Here is an 18,249-nt window from a genome sequence, read left to right as displayed (position 1 = left end):
TCATAGTCAAGCTTGAGCTGAGTGCAGTAAAGTTTTATTGCTTTGCACCAGCAAAAATGTGAGGAAAAACATAATTTTTCATATAAAGTCTTAGAACAGAAAGAATGATTGCTGCTGTATGACAGAAGATTCAGTTCTGAGCAAGGACCAGCATGCTAAATCAAACCAAACTCAGCTGTATCTTATTTTCTCCACCCCACCTAACATACTACTTGCAAGCATAGAAAATTGAGGCTGTTTCAGTGCAATTTTTTTTTCTCTATTGAAGTAATTAATTTATTCCTGTGGATGTAACTGATATTTCCTGCTGTGTATTGCTTTTAACTAAAATAGAGTTGTTGCCAACTGAAGTCACCCTTTTTTTTTGTCCTTTCTTTACCTTCTCTAGATGTTGTTTGAAATGTAAATTTTAGCAGCACCTGTAGTTTATAACTGAAAAGCATCTTGCCCCTATTGAAACAACACTTGTGGGTTTCCTACTGATAAAAAACCAGTCTTTTTGCTGGATTTTGCATTCTGATCCAGAGTTTCTGCCCAAAAGAGTACTTCTCCCTTATCAGACCCAGTCACTCATAGAAGTGAAGATGTCTGATTCTGACTGGCAAAAACAACAGAAGGGATTGAGTTTTACAGCCCTTGGGATTTGAGAGCAATTACTCTCAGCTACTGACAGCAGTGTCAGCATGCCCATTGCTGTGTCCCCACTGCAAGTCTGAGCAAGGAAGAAAATAAGTGGTTGAGATTAAATTTCCCTCAGCTGGACAAATGATAAGGCAATTCTGCAATTACTTCCCTAATGCACTGTATTAAAAGTAGAAAAACTTGTCCATGCAAAAGAGAACCTTAAAACTAAAGAGTATTATAATCTCATAGCGAGCTGTCAGTTTGGCCAAGCCTGCCTCTGTTTTGCTCCTGCTTTTATTCTTTTTTTTCTTTTCTTCCCATCCCAACGCTTTAATTGGAGTTGCATTTGGAGGACTTAAAAAGAGCAGTGTTAATAACACTGTATTCTGAAACCATGGTCCTTCCAAATTACTGAAAACCATATTCTGTATTTAAGAAAAAAATCCTTATTATCACAGTTTGAGTACTTCTGTTCTTTTTCCTCATCCCAAGTTATGAGTGTCTCCCTTTACTTCTAAAACCTGTTTTCTGACTTGCAATTTTTAGAGCCTTTAATTGCCTGTGTTAAGTTGCCTCCTTACTTACCTTTTAAACTTATAGTTCAAATATTTATATTAAATAGTGTTTGTATCTTCCTTCCCCTGTCAGAGATCCTCAACAGTGCAAGCTAATTTCACAGGCAACATTTCTTGTCCAGCCATTTAGTTTAATAATATCAGGGATGCTATTGATTCCTCCACCACTAGGACAGAATCCTTTTCTCAGTGCATAGTCATATGTCAATGCAGACTGTGAATATCAAAGTAATGCATACTCAGTACAAAGGTTTTACCAGATTTTAGGTTTCGGTTGAAGCGTTTAACATATAAGTGAGGAGGAAAGAAGCTTTGCAGAACAGGAATAGGCTGTTTCTGTAGAGAGCAAAAGAGCAATACTTTGTTATGAAATTTGTGTTTAAAAAGTCGTGGGGAAAAAACTAGCTAAAAACTTGAAGCAACAATCAGTTTTATTTTTCTTACCTACTTTCTGATGTGGCTTCATTTTAGGAACAGATTCTAGACTATATTATCAAGCTCAAATAATATTTAGCTCTTGACTGAAATAAGAGAAACATTCGATTTTGGTTAAGGTTAATTTAAAGTTCTAAGTCAAGAAATACACTTTAATTGATTTAATTACATGGCTGAAGCTTTTCGGTCTACTTGCAAAATCATTATCATCACAAAAGTTATATTCACTCTTATTTTCCCTTTTAGGCATGTATAATTATTTCTTGTTCACAGTTAATAATTACTACATCATGTGATTTTTGGTGTATGTGTGGTTTCTGGTGTATGACTCATTCAAGAGAAGGAGGAAAAATGTGGGCTCTTCCAGTAGGCCTGCAAATATTTTTCACAATTTTTGTTCAAACTTCAGTTACCTAGCGTATAGACCTGAAACTTCCGGGGCTAAAACAGCTATGACTGAAATACATGGTTTTACAGTTGAAGGTGGCATTGGACCAGATTTTCAGCCATTCCAGGCCCTATCTTTTGTTGCCTTGGGCTGCATCCGTTGTACCTCTAACACAAATGTCTTGGAGCTTTTAAGCCAATGTAACTTAAGTCCAGAAGTCTCTGTTGGAACATGTGCTGTTCTCATCTCTGGTGTTTCCATAATGTTCTAGAGGGTTAAACAAATGTCCCTTATGATTCCTTTCTACTGCACAGCATGAAACTGCAAAAGCTCTGAAGCTCCTTGGCACTGAATGTTGTGGATGTCAAAATTTACAGAACGAGGCAAATTCTTGGAATACAAATTTGTCACGGGTTATTAAACAGAGAGGGATTTTCTGAAGGGCAGATTATTGGACCCTAGGGAAAATGGAGAATTGCCATTGTTTGTTTTGGGTCCCCTATGCTTACTGAGCATCACAAAGACAGAATCATAGAATATCCTGGGTTGGAGGGGACCCACAAGTATCATTGAGTCCAATTCTCTTTCCCAGTCAGTTCTGAGGACGATATGAAGATGTTTGACTTAAGAGAGTCAAGCTGTTCTTGTGCTTTTTTTGGTATCCATTTATTAGATTAATTATCATGTTATTATTTTCATATTTGGGAGCTTGAAAGTTACAGTCGAGATTAAGGATGTATTGGAGGAAGGATCTTGGGATATGCTGAAGCAGTGCTGCTGCACTGAAATCATTGTGAATATATCTTTTGTTTTCCATTTAGGAGAATGTTTAGTTGTCATTTTTTTGTTGCAGGAGAGATAAAGTTTTGTTTTAAATTATGTAGCTGATATAGTAATTGGAGGCTAAGTTGTATAGAATATTCTTGCTCTATTTTTTTTTTTTTTTTTGCAAAAGGTTGCTGCTGTTATTTTGGAATGGTTTTATTTGCAATTATCAATAATTTCTTTTAGAAAGTAAGCTTGTTACTTTGGAGATGGAGAATGTAATTTATTTTCACAAAAATGCAATATACATTTTTCAAACTGAGTCAAGGGAAAAAATATGTTTCCTTTTCATGTGATCTTAGGGAAATTTTTTTAACTTTCTCTTCATGTGACATCCTAAGACAAACTAAAATGTCTGGAAATTACTGCTAAATTTTGTATTTAACTGATTATTTTTAGTCATTATAAAAAAGAGCGAGAAAGTGAATTAATCTGGAAAGCAGCACAGATCATACATGAAATGTCCTAATTCTATGCTATTGCTAAATTACACCAAAAGTATGTCACCTGCAATTAGAAACAGAATCTGGAATAATCATTAATTTACTCACTATTTTCTGCTGGGTGTGTTACCAGTGATGTCACACTTTCTAGCCAGCCAGCAGACTGAAATATCACTGTCTTGTTTTTTTCCAGGTTTTCTGTTTCAAAATCGTAAACTAGGCAAACGCCTCATTTATCTTTTTCTTTTGAATATACTGATTGCTTATTTATATCAGGGTCATCTTAATACTTTTACTGGGTCTTGCTGCAATGTTCAGCTGCACTGAATGCATTGCCAACTCTGTAAGAAGTGTTGTAGCAATAAGCCTGTCAATGTTTCCAATATTCTCAATCTAAACTCAAGAAGTGATGGTTTTGCTAATAACTCTGGTATAGCTGGAAAGGGAAAAGGCTGGAGGAAAGATTCATTCTCTATTTCCTTTAAGCTTGGGAGGAGAGGACAGGGAAGGAAAGAAATTAAAAACTAGCTTCCCCATTCCTAAATAAGATAACTCCATTGTAATTCTGAGTTCATTTCCCCATGCTTAGCTACATTGGCACAAAAGGCATTTAATTTAACACATTGAGGAGAATGAATCTTTATAGCAAGGAAGGAGACAGGAAATTCAGAATTTAACAGCATCTGCCTTTGAATTTTCTTAATGATAATAAGATAATGATAGTGAGAAAATGTGAATGCCACATCAATATTTTACTTTTCCATATCCTCATCTCCAGCTTCCTAAAGCATATTCCAGAATGGTAGAACTCATGACTGAAAGGAGCAATGAGCAGAATCAACAGACCTTGTACTTTCTGAATTAATTATTTCAGTCATACATGCCTCAGCTCTTGCTTGCAGGGGTTTGCTGAAAATAGATTCAACTTGTGAAGCTGAATATTGGTGTGGCTGTGAAGACTGGGAAGATCTTTCCTTTCCAGACAATTCTTTCTGACCCTTTTCACCATGTTCACCTGGAGTGTTCTCAAGAGAGGAGACTTGCATCAATTTGGTCATGCAAAAAGCAGATTATGATGTTCCTTTCTACCCATGCAAAGCAGACACCCTTAGCTAATTTAACAGCCCTCAGCAAATTGTGCATAGTTGGTTGGAGCAGGGAGTGAGGGTGAATACATTACCAAGTTGTTTGTGCAGAGGAGTTTAAGTAAAAAGTTGTCGCACTGAGCCACACAATTCTAGTTTGGATAGTACCAGTCCTTAGGGATAGATTTTCAAAGCTGTAGGAATTCTGCTGACATTGATGGATTACTCAGTGTCTCTCCAAATCTTTCACATTTCTTTAATATGGGAAAGTCAATTATCTGTTATCCTAAAACAGTAACAACATGACATGTAAACAAATGGGTCCATTGTTTCAGATTTGGTCAGACACTTCCTATGACTCTCTGTAAATTTAGTATTTATGCCAAAGTCAATGATCTGTCCTCATTGTGATTGTATGAGTTATACAGATTTTGCAAAGAGAATAATAAATGGGGCCAATGCTCAAAATTCATATCAACACGGGGATCAGAGTCAAGAAAGTTCCATTTGTAAAATGCACATTTGTTCTTCCAAAAATGCCAGTTAAATGTTTTCAACTGCTGAAGAAAATGCTGATGAAACACTTCTAGGAGCTGTAATATTTCATACACAGAACAGAAATAACTAATGGAAATACCAGGGATTTATTTGGGTTTTTTCCTTTCTTCTATAACACTGCCATGCATTCATGTGCAGCATGTCTAAGTGTTCACAGAACATCAGTAGAGAAATAGTATACTTATTTCCGGGAAAATTGGCAATAGGAGATATTGGAGAGTGTGCAGCAAATTGCAGTGTGAGTAATGAGGGGGAAAAACCAAAAAAAGAATAGCAAACATGGCACAGGAGTTAACAGAAGTTAGAGAGATGTGACATGGCTACTGGAGGTTTGCTTCATGCATTTGTAGTAAGCTGCATAATTCTTCACAATTTCCTACTACAATTTTCAAATAAAAGCATCATTTTCTGAGCGTTCTTTCCATAACCTTAGCAACACAAGTAGGAAGAGGTAGAAATTGCAGATGGAAATCCTATCTGTCTGATCTCATCTAGGCGAAGCAGTAAATGTCTTGAGGGATAAAGTGCCAAGATCTCTCAGATGTGTTCTGCTCCAGTACAGATAACAAAGCAAGATGTTTCTCAGGTTCTTCCGGCTCCAGGCAAAATATGGATGCTTCTCTTCTGGTGTATGAAAAGTGTCTTGCAGCTCTAGAAGAGATATAACCTGGCTCCAGTGTGCTACTGCTTAGATCTGGCTTACATAGGTCAGCAACTTGGTGGGTGCTCATTTTGAGGGTATAACTTTGGGGGTATTATATTGGCTGGCACAGTGGATTATAGCAAGTTTGGTGAGGATGTTTGGAATATCTTCATTCCAAAGTCATAAGCTAGTGCCCCCAGTGTCCCTATTTGTCTAGGAAACAAGCCACCTAACTCTTTGTTGAGTCAAAATTACTGGCTATGAAGTTGAAAGAAACAGCAATTCATTCCTGAGAAATTTGGGGTTTTTTTTCAATAAACCTGGAAATAGCATTTTTATTCAATCATTTAGTCTCTAGAAGTGTATACAATATTGATGTTTCTTGTATTATAACAGGCATATTATTCCACCACCTTGAAAATCAAGGTAATTTCTTAAATACACTGCAGAGGTTTTGTTTCTAATAGAAACATTCAGTGAAGGGTAGTACACATCTGTATACTGCTCCAATAATGATCATGAATTTATACTAAATATTAGGTGACTGTTATTGCTAAAAGACACTGGAGTCTGTATGGGTAGGGAATTTCTTGTTTAGTTGTATCTAATATTGAAATTGGAAGTGAAATTCAGCTCTTCAGTTTGGTGACCTAAGTGTAGATGCATGTGGCATAGACAAGAAATGTGCAAGTTTTACCAGGGCATGTAGTGGTAGGAGAGGGGGAAATGGCTTCAAGAAGATAGGTTTAGATGAGATATTAGCAAAAAAGTCTTTGGCATGAGGATGGTAGGGCACTTGAACAGGTTGTCCAGAGCAATTTGGATGACTCATCCCAGGAACATTTCAAGGCCAGGTTGGATGGGCTCTGAGCAACCTGGTCTAGTGGAAAGTGTCCCTGCCCATGGCTGGGGAATTGGAACATGATGATCTGTAAGGTCTCTTCCAATACAAACTATTCTGTGATCACAGTTGGTGGAAATTTAAGGTGAAAGGTGCCTAGCTATAGAGGTCTGATAGAATTTTAGGCTGTGGTTATACTGAATGGTCCACTGCTGGTCTTGTAGGATAAAGGTCAGTTGCAGGTCCTGAATCATATCTGCAATTTTCAGATGGCCCCGCGTTCATCCATGGTCAGTACAGGCAGTGCAGTTAAAGTGTGTATTTGGATTGTTCTTAAGCGGAGCTGAAGGAGCTGGCAAATCTTCACTGACAGCATTAATAGATCTGTGGTTCTGATAAGGTGTGCTTACAAACCTAGCTCCCAGGTAGACAGCTGCACTGAAGTATCCAACCTGCACACCGAATAACATGCTGCTCATCTACCTATTTTTTAATCTGAGTCTGAAGGGAAAAAAATATAGGGTTTTTTGGGTTTGGGTTTTGTTTTTTTTTTTTTTTTTTACAGATATACCAATAAATTGTATCAAGGTCAAAATGTTGAGATTCTTCCTTTCTATTCCCCTCACCCTATCTTACTTGCCATGTCACCAACCCCATACCAGTAAAAAAATATTGATTTGAAACACAAGTAAGATCTTATGTCTTCATCTTTCACTGGTTTTCAGTGCTTAGATGTTTTGCATCCCTTCCATTGCTTGAAATTGTCAAAAGACACCTTTCAAGTCAAAAGTAATTCTGTAGTGCCTTGTGATTTATCTTCTCCGTGTCCTGTATTTAGATGAAAGACAAAAAAGGAAATACAAGTTCATGCAACATTCTACTTTGGATCAATTTACTCTGGAAGAGCAATGTAGATTTAGACACAAGAAAAAATAACATCAAAACCAAACCAATGTGTTAGTATAATTTTGAAATATTTGAGTATATTGGTTCTGCAGCACTCTTGGTTAACTTGAAGGGAGTACTTTTCAGAGACAGCAGAGGGAAGATATTATTTAGCATCCTGATCTTGTCTGGGTAATTGTGAAGTACACAGAGTATTCCTCTTAAAAAAACCCAGTGCATATTCTGCAGAAATCTTGTTTGGAGCCTGATGTCAGGCAAAGGCAGCAACGGACACGCCTGTCTAGACAACATGTAACTCATCAAGCATCTCAATTAAATATGATGTCTTAGAGTTGTGGCACGAGAGTTCTCAAGGGATTTATTTATTTTATTGAGCATGACTGCAAGATCTGATAAATAAGCATTTCTGTGACAAGTCCTTAAGAAATGTGGCTGGTGATAACAGTCTGGTAAAACTGTACATAGCATTTTTTTCAATATTCCTCTGTACCCAATCCAGACTGAAATGCTCTTACAGATGTATACAGAAAAAGACATGTGAATAAAGTAAAATGCATAATTTTTCCAAACAAAAGAACAGTAGAAATTTCTAACCCCTTTCATAATCACTGTCTTTGTAGGCCATGAATGGTGATTTTGAAATTTTGCATATTGATTGCTGATTTCAGCCAGTCCCGTGTTTTAGAAACTAAAGATTCATGTGTGTTGTGCATGAAAGCTAAACTAGAAAGTTCTGTGGCTAAAAAAATTTCCAGTTTATTTGCAATCTGTTTAAAACCAGTGTTCCCCAGGGAAGCCACGGTGATGCAGTTTGTCCTGTGTTGCTCAGGTTCTCTGATGGGCATGGTCTATCTATATGCTCACTAGCACACAGCTGGACTGAACAGCATGACTTTGGCATAGACTGGTGCTGAGTGAGGTGTATGTGAGACACCTTTAAAAGCTTCAGAATAAGATTTATCCCTACAGGTAAAATACTACTGCATTAATTAACCCATGCTCCTGCCTGTATCAACTTTGTATTGATCACATATGTTCCGACAACTGATTGCTCTACAATTTTGGCTCCAAACCCTGATGGATCCCCGAAGCACAATATCTACAGCTCAGGAACTGCAACTCATACCAGTGAGCATAGAGGCAGCTTCCTATGCTCTATGGAAAGCCCTGATCAACTACAAACTATACCTGCTAATATCAACTTCATGCTGCAGGTCTGTAACGCTTTCCATACCAATTTATATTTGCCATTTTCCCTCCTCATGTGAGGCCTCAGGGCTCTTGGTTGGGTCTTGGTTGCTGTTTTCCTCGCATCTCTTCCAATAGAGAAGTTCCAAAGAACAGGAAATAAGGATGACTTACATCTCCTGGCATTTGAATATACAGTGGAGGAATACAAAGACTACAGAGAGTTTAAAGTTACTCTAATACTTGGATAAAAAAAAAAAAGAAGAGGGTGTGTAATACTAAATTGAACTTACGTATTTAGGGGATGGAAAAAAAATGCCAAAGTGTGGCTGTAAGTAGGTCAAAGGACATATGCTCAGAAACACACTTTGTCATATTCCACACAGGAAGTGGATCTTAAAAAGACTAAAATACTAAATCTTTAAAAGCTAACTTGACAAAAATGTAGTTATCTATGGTATTATCTGGAGCCATAAGCCCCCAAGAATGGGGCTGGTAACAGATGTGGTGTCATAACCACTAAGGCTGTGTAGTCTAGTCCTGGCAGATCGGTTTTCATGTTTACAGAAAGTTATTTTTACAGTTTCAGTTTCACGAACCCTTCAGTCATTCATACATATCTAAAAATGAGAATATAAACTCTAAAACCTATGTCATAATTACATGAAAATAAAAGTTCTGCTAGACATTTTTTGGGCATTGTATTGAAATAGTTCTTTTTATTTTCTTTTAGTGGAGAGGATGCTGCACAGAGCAGTTAATAAAGATGCATTTTCACAATGCCATTTCTCAGACTTCTGCTCCAGCAAATCAGGAACAAAACTGCATAATAAATATTTCCGTACTGTAATTGGGTTTTGAGTGACTGGTGATTTGGCTTTTTTCCTTTCTTAAGTAAGGCATTGCAGAGATTTTTGCTCTTTTTAAGCTTGTCGCATATGACAAGACAGTCCAAAGGGTTTTATAAGCCTGCTGTAATGACCCCTAAATAGGCTGACAGTTTTATAGCAGTCCCCAAGAGGGAAGCTTCCTTTCAAAAGCAGCTGAATATCATGGACAAGGCAGTGACTCCACATTGAGTTTTCACTAAGCTGCAAAGACTAAATGGCTTTTTGGATTAATAACAGTTTTATGGCATCCTTCTCTTACAGGATGTCTGTCAGCATGTGTGACTCTCCATTATAGGTGCTGTAAGGAGCTCAGAAAAGTGCAGTTTGAAACCTGTGAACTTAAATTGTTACAGAGCTGCATAAAGCCTTGTGTCTGCATGGAGGGGGAGAGATGTGAAATAAATCCTTTATTTCATCCCAGCTGATGACAGCATTTAATGTTTACTATAACAGCCTCTGGGTGTAAATCTGTGAGATTCTGGGCAAAGTGACTTCCATACTGGTCCTGTTGAAAACCTGAGTGTGAGGACTACTGCACACACAGACAATAGGCTTTCAGCACTCTGCAGAGTACTCATGTCACCTCTTCTTGGAGAATATAGTGTGAGATGACATTTTTAATACCAAAGCACTCAGATACAGAATATCCTCTTCCATTAGTTTGGCTTCCTCTCATTCATTAGTAATTATATTAGCTGTTCAAAAAGGATTTTGCTTGGGTTTTTGTCATCAACAGTGATATTCACAAGTCGGTGGCTGATGTCAACTATGCCCATATTGCTATATATATATATATATATATATATATATATATGTATATTGCCTTAGTTTGTCCCATATCAGACATTAAGAACAAAAAAAAGAAAAAGGAAACCCAGCAGATTGCAGCTCTGTCACTGTGAAGGCAGCAAGTCACTGAAAAAGCACTTCTCTAAATTGCATGTTTCCTCAGTAGATTAGTACAGAATAAAGACTTTTGTTAAGAAATTGAACAGCAGAGAGTTTATCCTTGATGCACAGCGCTTATGAAATTGGTAATTCTGAGCACCTCAGAGCAATCAAGTTTCCCAAGCAGCAGCCCCTATATATATCCCCTGTAAGACTATGTTGTAATCCACATGTACCTTACCACTGAAATTAGAGCTCTCATGTTTTGAGAGGCCAGTTCAAGTTAAGTATTCCTCAGGGTTCTTCGATTATCAGATCCTATAAACCTGTAAATCATGGCATTGCTATGTTATGATTGTATTTACAGTATTCTATTAGAATGAGCTGTGTGGCAGCAGCATGCATAGTGTCTCTATCCCCATTTCCCCTGGCCTTAATCCTCCCACTAGGACCCCATCTCAGGATAGGTGATCCTCTCTTGTACTGTCTCATCTCCTGTGCTAATGGCTATTATAATAGGAATGTTCTCCATGTGTCCTTGCCACCTGCCCCTGTCTCAGTCAGTGTCTGCCTAAGGAAAATGTGAATAAATGAGGAAAATCAGTTGCAGCACCATACACACATGCTTCTCCTGCTCAGGTAATGCAGAGTGTGACCATGCATCTCTCTTGCCCCTTCTCAGGGCCCAAAAGCGTGCTGTTGAGAAGAGGCTTTCCATCACCTGCAATGCAGAGCTAGCTCAAGTCCTATCCAAACTGTCACCTCTGTTCTCCCCCTTGGGCTGCTTTTAGCTGGTGAGAATTAATAGTGCTCAGAAATCTAAAAGCAATTTTGTAGCAGAAGTCTGAAACAATTCAGAAGTCACTTTTGGCTGTATTTTACTGATGTGATAGGCAGAGATACCATAAGAGAGAAGCCAGCATTACACGTGATTGGGTAAAAGTACAAATAGTTTTGAGGAAGCTGTTTTGGCTGTATGTGTGCAGGGGCCCACTGTTGTTGTCTTATTTAAATAGAAAGGGTGTTTTGGTTCTGCAAAATGGATTGCCAGAACTGCTTTATTCCTTAGGAAGTAATTGTAATTGCTAACTTATTTCCTTTATCTAAATATCCAAAGTATTGATATCTTTGCTTTTTTTGTGAAAAATAGTTTGTTTTAAAATATAGAATTGCATGTTTTCTTCTTTCAGCATTTTCATTTTAGCCTACAAATGCACCTTATCAAAAACTCAATTCTCTGATTAATTTCATAAGCTATTAATGTAGAAATGTTTGTATTCAGAAGTAAAGACAATGAAATTACTAACTGGTGATAAATTTTCTTGGAACTAATTTTGGGGGGGCAAATATTAGCAGAAATTTCATTTAATTTAAAAATAAACCTAGTATGTGAGTAGCAATATTTGAGCAATTTGTTAATGTATTTTGTTAAAAATCAGATACCAGACCTTCCATTCACAGTGACAAAATTAAGTATCTATAAAGTCTACCACCATATCCTTGAGGGCTTCAGAGTTTTTACATTGTGTTGTCTTTTTGAAGATGGAAATGCACTTTCAATAAAGTAGCATATTTAAAGGGACAACACTTATCAAATTAAATGCAGTCTTCCTGTCTTCTATTGCATCTGGCAATAACCCATGACATTTGATAAGGAAGATCTGATGATGAGGATCCTTGGATGGGATGATTGATGGATTGATTGATTGATCAATTGATTGATTTTTCATTGATAATGTCACAAACAATATTCCAGTACTGGGGGAAGACAGCCAGAACAATCTGCTGAAATGTAATGGCCATCTGGTTGGCTGATCCATAATAATTTGCCTTGTGGATGTCTTCCTTTCCTTTCTCAGGAAAGCAAGATGTTTTCTACAACATATTATTGTGCAACAGCAGAGCTCATTCCTGGTTGCTTTTCCTCTGGTTGAATTTATTAGTTTTCTTCAATTATAGGCTTACACAGAGAGAGCTTGAGAGATGGCAGAACTTCTTGTTCAGTAATGTCTGTGGTTTGAGTCAAATTGAATCCAGTATTTAAAAACAAAATATTCATGCAGTTGGATTCAACAGCAACTCTTACTCGTAAATCTTGTTTGATAATATCCTCTGTCTCCTAGAGATTCATATTACTTTTCAATATCTGTTAAAAAAAATGTGACAAGAAAATAATTAAATCTAAAAAGTCACGTGTTTACTTGTGTGATTCTATCATCATGGAATCATGGTGCCCTCATTGTGTCTTGGTTTGAAAAGACAGGTGTCTGCTAAGGTAGGCAGGAGCCTCCCTTGAAATGGAAAATGTAAACCCCCTCACTCCAAATTATTATAATTTTGAAATTAAGCGGCTCTCAGGCAAAGATACGGGAGTAGGAACAACAGTACTTTACTAGGGAAGAAAATAAAAATAAAATAAAAATGCAGTAATACAAAACAACACAGACAGAGTCAAAATATGACCTGACACCCTGTGGGTCAGGGGGTTGGTAGCAGTCCCTTAAATGGTGGCTACAGTCCTCTTGGAGTGACGGATGTGGTTCTGTTGAAGCAGCAATCCTATAGAAGGGTGTAGCTTTCTTCTGAAGGTTCAATGGTGGTGTAAATGGTCCTGGTCTTTCTCTGGGAATCCAGTGGGAAAGGGCTGCTTCTCTGGGAATCTGGTGGGAAAGGCTACTGGGGTGTTCCAAATCTCAGATTATATTCAGGTAGGAATGCTTGAATCCTCCCACTGGGTGGAGCATTTCCCAATGGATGATGTAAATTTATCAGTCATGCACTGAGACTCAGTGGCCCATTAACAGAAAATATTTCTTGGAGGGAGGATGTGTCATGGAAGAGATAAAGAAAACTGCCCAATTAACACAAGATAACCACCCCACCTCTAACAGATGGGAATAGAATACACACCCCCACCCACATCTTGCAACTCAGGAACATTGAGAGGAAGCTTTATTGTTTCATGTTAGTTTTGGTACTATTTTCATGCCTAATTTTGGCCAGAATCCCAGCTAATAATTTGAACAAATGTCAGAGACATAATGTAGTTTTTACTTTTAAATATCACATACAGTTACTTTATGTTATCTTGATTGTGGAAGATCACATCACACATTGGAAGCCTTAATCTGTTAAGCAACAGCAGTTACTGATGAAATGAGTATGTGACACGTAGACTGTATTTGGGATTATCTTAATATCTAATGTATGGAATGGATGTTAAGTCTTTGAATTTGACAAATACTGAAAACCAAGTATTTAAAGAAGGATTAATCTTCAGTTGTGCTGAGCTTTTATGAGTAGTGCATGTATTCAGCTTTTCTGAAAAATTCAGTTGTATTTGGAGAAGTATGGGAATATATTCAAAGTGTCATCACTTGTGAAAGTGTCATCACTTAGCTTATGAAAGCGAAGAAATTAATTTCTACAATCAACAGTAAGATGGCAACTCAGCATCAAGTATTGCCTGAGGTTAAAAATAACTCATTTCCCCAAAAGAAAAGTGTTATGAGAGATGTTCTAATAAAATTCCCTTTATAGTCACAATGGTTGCCAACAGTAATCCTCATAGCTGGTGCAAAGAATATCTGGGAAAATCCATTGCTTTAATGCTGTACTGTTCCATAGAAGAAAGCTGCTATGTACTTCATATATAAACAGAATTTGGACAGAATTGCACATTTAGAGATCCAGTGGGAGATAATGCTCATATCCCCCAAATACCTGAAAAAGAAAAAAGAAAAGCTTTCTTGAAGTAGTAAAGGGTATGTTCTCTGCTTTCCTTTCAGTAACATGCTTCTATGTCACGAATAGATACTGAGAAGTTTGTTCCTCATCATAATTGTATCTTTATAGAATTCTAATTATCAGTAAAACTCTAAATCTGTCACATATAACTATTAAAATTATTTTCTTCATTGAGTAGTTTACATGCAAATTCAGTAAAATATCTTAAACATTTTTCCATCTTCTTATATAGTACCTACCTGTAGGGAATGGAATGTATTATGAAGCAGGTACAATCAGCCAAAGATTATAAACAGGTCTGACAGAATGAAAAGTTGTAGGTATCTAATGATACCAATAAAATCATATTTATTAAAGATTCAAAGAATTTCATTTCCATGGTAATGCAAATTAGGAACTGTGAAAGCAGTGACTTGGAACAGAAGCTTGGATCCTAACCTTATTTGGAGCTCCCAAGCTGCTCACATCAACTTCAGTAGTTAGCTGCCTGTGCCTTTTTGTTTCAGATTGTAAATTTACAGATGGGATTAAGAAAAATTAGGATGTGAGAGAGAAATAATTAATAATATATTCATAAAATACATCTGCATGAAGGCTATGAAGAGGAATTCTGCCTTCCTTCTATCATTCAAGTAAAAGCAAATTTGCTTCCTTCCAGAATAGATAAATAAACTAAGATTATTTAACTTGGATTAAAATACTAAACAAGACTTTTTGTACACAAAATTTGTTAGACATAAACAATTCCTCACACAGTGCCAAAATCTTGAGCTGAAGGTTGTAATTTAAGTGTTTGATTTACAATCTGTATAGTGAATCTGCTTTAGGCATGGGTCAAGATACCATTTAAAACATTCTTATAGAGCTACAAACTAGGCTCAGTGCCAGAACCTTCTAGTTGTGGAATTGGGGGCTTAGGTACTAGAAATTAACTGGGGTAGCTTTATTAGCTATAAAAAAAGTTTGAAATGCAAAAAAACTTTGCACAGTTTTGACTATAGCTTAAATATTGCATTTTTATCTGAAACAAACTGTAATTATTTGTTTTTTGTCTCTGGATCTCTTTCTTTGAGATTTTGTATGCCTTAAATGTGACCAATATTTACTAAGGAAATTTTTTCAGAGTGATAAATTGGACTGGGAATATATATATATATTTGTTTTCAAAACCTTTTAATTTACAGTACCTCTTTTTTATACATGACAGCAATAACTGTTTCTGTCGACCATTAAAGGAGGAAAGAATTTGGTAAGGTGGCTGGCTTTTGTCATATTCCTGACAGTATAGTTTTAATTATGTTTACTTGTGTGACTAACCTGGAGCTGGTGAATCTGTTAGAAGTTGCTTCAGAATTGTTACTGAGATTTACTGGACATATAAAGTACATCCTGGCATGCAAAGTACGGTAGAAGACACAGAAACTGTCAAGGAGAAAAGAACCTGATTATATCTGCAACAGCTAATGGAAGATGCATCAGTAGTGATGTTAATGTAGGGTCAAATCCAGCTGAAACGGGATTTATGGTCAATATATTTACTCTAGGACATGAATGATGTCATTAGAATATAAGTCCTTGCCACGTGTGTCTCCAGCTCAGGATCATGTCAGTAGGAATGGGTTGTGTACGATCTGGGGTTGTGGGGAGGGGATGTCACCTCTGCATGGCAGCACAGCCTGGTTTGAGGGTACTCCCATGTGGCTGACTGGACACAGGAGGTACAGCAGGAGGGGAATATCTTAATCACCAGGGTAATTCCAAATTCTAAGTCCTCCTCTTCAATTTTCTATTGTACTTTTTATTTTCTGAGTTTGTTTTAATTTTCAAACTCTATCATCAAGGCTTTGGAGGCTTTTTACTTTGTCTTAGAAGGGGAGGAAGTGAGAAAGGAAATAAGAAATACTACCATGTACTACTTTTATAGAATTACTTGTAGCTATTCAGCAGAAAGCTGGCAATGCTGTTGATTTAAATATTTTGTGGTTGCAAAAGTTTGGTTTGAGTAAAGGAAGACTGGGAACTGAGATGAGTTTCATTTCTTGCCTCAGACCACGCACTTTTTTTCTTTCTTTTTTCTTTTTTCTGTCTTAGGTAGGAAGGTAAATACTTTCACAGTAATTAGCCTTGACAAAAATTTGCTGTGATGGGAGCATGACAGCAACTACTGTATTTTTTAAAACCACAAGAATTAGGAAGATTTTTTCCCACAAATATGTATATACTTTTCTGTCTTGGAGGGGCAAATCTACAGTAAACCAGACTTTTTGAGATTTAAAATAACATAGCATTGTTAGCCTACAGCTATTAGGAATGCTTTGGATGTTCTTAAATAGGATAGTCTAGTGACTAATATTCAGATATGTTAAAAAACTACAATTTTTTTAAGGTGTTATCCATGAATAGTTCTCATGGCTCCATTAGAGTGTGGCCATTGTTACAGGAATTGTCCATCTTGCCTCAAAAGACATCAAATATTTTGCCATAGATTTCACTGTTGTGATTATTACACAACCTGTATGATTGGTACTTGGGATAGTGAACATTATAATCATAATATAAGATGATTGCATAAGGTAACTGCCTTGTCAACTGCTAGTGGTTAGGAGCAGAGCTATCTCTGCAACATATTTACAATTCTTACTCTTTTTCCTTCATTGCCGAGGTTCTTCAAGAAGCAGCAGGACTTAGTTTTATATAAAACTAAGGTGCATCTTCCATTATAATCTGGTTTTTTTCCTGTGGTTTTTTTTCCCTATTTCAGGAGGATACAGATCATAATTATTACACATCAAGGACGTATGGCCCCTATGATTCTACCAGCCGGGATCTGTGGGTCAATATAGACCAAATGGAGAAGGACAAAGTAAAGATTCATGGGATCCTTTCCAATACCCATCGTCAAGCAGCAGTAAGTTATTTTATCATTTTCTTCTTTGACTAACATGGATATTGTTCCCCAGAGATCCACACAGCAGTATTACTAGGTACCATGGCTACTGTTCATGGAGCTATGTCTTTGAACTCCAGTTAGCTGTGGAAGTCTTTACACTATTGTTATCAAAGGATTCCTTGAACTTTTTGAACCTTCTGTAACAGTCCTTCAGAGATGCCTTTAAACATATGTTTAAAATTTTCCTCTGTCCCTAAGGATCACAAACTATCAAATGGTAAACCACTTGTGTTGCTGAAATCAGAGGGAATTTTATTGTTAAGTTGAATAGTAAAAGAGCTCTGTTGAGGATGAAGTTGATGAAGTTTTTAGTCTTGGAATGTATGTGGTATGTTTGCACGTCTATTTTATATGAGGTTTCATGCTTATATTTCCTTTTGGAACAACTGATAAAGCTCATGAGGATGTCATATAGTAACAGAAATTATGTGATCACAATTTTAGGTTATCAGCAAATAAATACATTGGAGTGTAAATAACAATCATATTTAACTTATTGTAGTCATGCTGCTGGTGAGTATGAAAAAAATGGGCTTATATGCCTAGAAATGGAATCAAATACTGTATGATTTAGAGATTGTATTCTTGGTTCTCACCTGTGGCTAGAAGCTGCATACATAGAAGAGCCAATTTGAGCATAAATTGAATACAGAAAATTACAGCTCAAAACTATGGTTGAAGAGACTCTTGTTTCATCCATTCAGCAACTTAGCTCCCAAAAAATTCCTTTTGCCAGTTTAAAACAAAATATAGTGAATGCTTTACTTAAATTTGTACAGTTTTTAAAGATGCAGATGTGTTTAACAGTTTTAAAGCTGAGAGAAAGCATAAGTTTAATTCATGTTTTCCTTAGTTAATCTGTTTTCTCCCTGGCACAAGCCAGGTGACTGCTCAGAGGAATGTAAGAGGCAGCAGAAAGAAATACTGTGGTATTTAAGTCAGAATATAGAAAGCAGAGTGAGGTGATAAATCCAGCACATGTAACTGACAGAGAGTCCAATTCAAAAAATATATCCTTCATAATTAAAAGAGTGTAGGCAGTCGGGGATAATGCAAATGCAGAGGGTTCAGACAGTTATAGATCCTTGGGGTAGACTTAATAAAACAGTGTATCAGCTCTTTTCTTAAGACAATTTAATTCTAATGAGGAAAAAAAGACCCTCAAGGGTACCTTGAGGTAGTGAGGACCTCTGTTGTCTCTCTTGTCTACTTTATATGAGATCCTGGTGCCCTACGTTGTGGGAAAGAATGGAAATATGCCGA

The 18,249-nt window shown here is 36.8% G+C and overlaps 1 protein-coding gene across 1 annotated transcript in view; it reads left to right on the top strand.

The window, feature by feature from the left end:
- Positions 1–18,249, top strand: part of PLXDC2 (plexin domain containing 2) — a 252,555-nt gene that overhangs the window by 119,210 nt on the left and 115,096 nt on the right. The window contains exon 3 of the mRNA XM_030971900.1: positions 16,798–16,944. Coding sequence (XP_030827760.1) covers positions 16,798–16,944 — 147 coding nt within the window. The remainder of the gene's footprint in view (positions 1–16,797; positions 16,945–18,249) is intronic.

The sequence above is a fragment of the Camarhynchus parvulus genome, chromosome 2 (assembly GCF_901933205.1).
Source record: "Camarhynchus parvulus chromosome 2, STF_HiC, whole genome shotgun sequence".
Lineage (NCBI taxonomy): Eukaryota > Metazoa > Chordata > Aves > Passeriformes > Thraupidae > Camarhynchus > Camarhynchus parvulus.
Note: the sequence above shows the minus strand (reverse complement) of the source record. Positions and strands in the feature narration are given on the sequence as shown.